General features: G+C 33.7%; 1 protein-coding gene across 1 annotated transcript in view; it reads left to right on the top strand.

Moving 5' to 3' along the window:
- LOC107729363 (neuron-specific protein family member 1-like) overlaps positions 1–1886 on the top strand; it is a 10535-nt gene extending 8649 nt beyond the window's left edge. Inside the window, exon 5 of the mRNA XM_016539844.1 lies at positions 415–1886. Coding sequence (XP_016395330.1) covers positions 415–585 — 171 coding nt within the window. The 3' untranslated portion in view covers positions 586–1886. The remainder of the gene's footprint in view (positions 1–414) is intronic.
- Positions 1887–2791: the final 905 nt, after the last annotated feature.

The following is a 2791-nucleotide window of genomic DNA, read 5'->3' as shown; positions in this document are numbered from 1 at the left end:
ACACACACACACATACACACACACATATATATATATATATATACACACACACACACATAAAGAACAATATATTTTATCACTACAGGTCATTGATTTTTACAGAAATGTGTTTTTTTGTTGATGTTTGTAGACAATGTGCTAAGCTTCACATGTCATCTCAACACATTTGGAAAAGACAGTGATAGAATATCATTGTCCGCTTCTAAAATATAGATTTCCCCAATTTATGCATGTGCGTAAACGGAAGTGGCAGGATTGTTGTTTCAGAGGCAGTTATCAGCGGTTTGGCCGCTCTACCGATGCTATATCAACACCTTTATGTTTGATTTATAACAGAACCTGCCTGACCTTCTCCATTCGAGTTAATGTATTCCTATATAACCTTTATTTGCAAACGTCTACTTTCTAATCTAGCACAGACACTGCACCCCGTCGGCTCTGGAGATGTACTACCCTGAGCAGAACTCCAGGGGCAGCTTGTACACCGCCATGACCCACCTCAACCAGGCCAAGAAGAACATCCCAGAGCTGTCTCCTCCCTGGCTGCCGGTCATGAAGGACGAGGTGAACCACTCTGAGAAATAAGGAGCGAGAAGGGGTCACTGTATTTTCACTTTAAAGGGTTTATGAGGATGGAATTCAGATAATGTTGATGGTCAAGTCAATCGGAAGGCGTTTATGTGTGTATTTCGTGTTTAAAATGGGAATTTGGTGCGAATAACTATTTAGATTAACTGTGACACACACAAATGTCTTTGAAGTGAAGGTTTCTAGGTTGCAACTTTGTCGACCTTCTGCAATACAAATGCTTTCAGATATCTACTCCATACCCGTTTAGAGGAAATCTAGACTCTGAAGCTCATCCGTACGCGTTTTAAATGTCACCATGCCACTTTTTGATGACACGTCTCACTGTGGCATTGTAGATTTAGTCGTGCTGCTTGTAATTCTGCGAAGTTTGTTAGGCGTTAGTTCTCGCTTATGGTTTCATTTGAAGTCATTTAGCTTAGTGTAATGAAGTGTGCGTTGGCTGTGAATTGTGTTCTAATGAACTGCAATGCAACTGAGAAACGAGTGCATTGGCAAGAAAAAGCATTCCAAAAACTCTGATCATTTTCTCTTAAATCAACTCTAACTGCTTATTGTTGTCTTAAAGCAACGTGTCTTTGATTTAAAAGAGAAAAGCGATTATTACACTTTTTTTGTTCATTTTACTAAATGAGAAAATCTGACTTTTGATCGTAAGGACGAAATGATTTGTGCAAAAAATACATTTTATACACATTTGCATGCTTAAAAACCATACCATATCCTAGAATTTAAATGAAAGATGTGAAAACCAAGTCATTTGAATGTAAACAGGAGTAACGGTAAACTATTTTTAGGTATTAGAACAGTCATTTTTGTGTTTGTTTGTGTGCTGAAACATTTACACACAAAGCACCAGCAGCCATTTAAATGTTTATTAATGTTGTAGATTCTTTCAAAAGTTTAAGAATGTGAAAACACCTCATGAAGGCGAGTGACCTTTGAATTGTTTTTGTGTACATTTATCACTTCTACAGCAAATCAGTCCCAGCTGAATGTATAAACTTTCAAAAGCAGATTGAAACATGTTTCCCCTTTCTGTTGCGTTTTTTATTTATTTATTGTGCTTTATATTTATCTATTGTGATCTGATTTTTTCCCCAATTGCTAAATGTAAAGTTCTAATGTGTATTTATTTATGTATTTCTCTTATTTATTTGTCTGGTGCTGGAAGGATGAATTGAAGTTCTTGTAAGGTGCAGCAGGTGAAATCATAAAGCCTGCAGTATTAGTCATTTCTGTGTGTGACAAACATTCATTCATCCTCAATGGATAATAACACAATAAAGGTTTCAGTATTCACCAGCGCGGTGTTCTGTCATTGCACTGGAGATTCTACAACTGCAGTTGGTGTGCATGTAATGTGCATATAATGGTGAATAGGTTGTATTATTCAGAAAAATCCAGAGCTTTGATTTTGTAACAGTGGTGCTGTAAATTCATAACATGTAATTCATAAATATTTATTATTTGTAGTGTTAATATTATTTAACAATGGTGATAATGATGATAGCAATAATAATGATTATTATAGAACATAAATTAATTAAAAATGACTGAATAAAAACGTATTTACACTGGACTAATAAAATAATAATAATAGCAATAATAAATTATTGTTATAAGTTAATTAAAAAGGATTGAATAAAAATGTAGTTAAATTGAATATAAAATAAAAAATAGCAATAATAATGACAATTAGATCATACGTTCATTAAAAATGGTTGGATAAAAACTTAAGTTGGATTATAGAATTATTATTATTATAGATCCTAAATTCATTAAAAAGCATGGAGTTAAATTGTATTAACAATTATATGAAAGCGAAAACAAAATTAAATGCAAACGTTAAATTGATTATGCATGCTACATTTGTGACATTTTAGTCTAAATATAAATATGTGGCTAACATTCAAATGAGAATATTTTATCTATAGGTATAAATGTTCAAAAGTCATATTTTACATTTTAATAGATTGTATTGTACATAACCTAAAAATTATTGTACACACACACACACACACACACACAGGATTTCACACCATGTTCCTTCTAGTCCTCTGTGTAATTAACATTTTCATTCCTTGCATTGTACTGTATGTTGTGCAGGCGCTGAACCCAATGAAGGGCTAAAAAGTAATTATTAGAGAATAGCATAGTCAGCTCACAGCAGGTGTTGCCAGGGGAAAGGGCGTTCATTTGA

This window comes from Sinocyclocheilus rhinocerous, unplaced genomic scaffold, assembly GCF_001515625.1.
Source record: "Sinocyclocheilus rhinocerous isolate Xijiao unplaced genomic scaffold, SAMN03320098_v1.1 scaffold1148, whole genome shotgun sequence".
In the NCBI taxonomy this organism is placed as follows: domain Eukaryota; kingdom Metazoa; phylum Chordata; class Actinopteri; order Cypriniformes; family Cyprinidae; genus Sinocyclocheilus; species Sinocyclocheilus rhinocerous.
The sequence above is the reverse complement of the archived record's forward strand: the minus strand, read 5'-3'. Positions and strand labels throughout refer to the sequence as shown.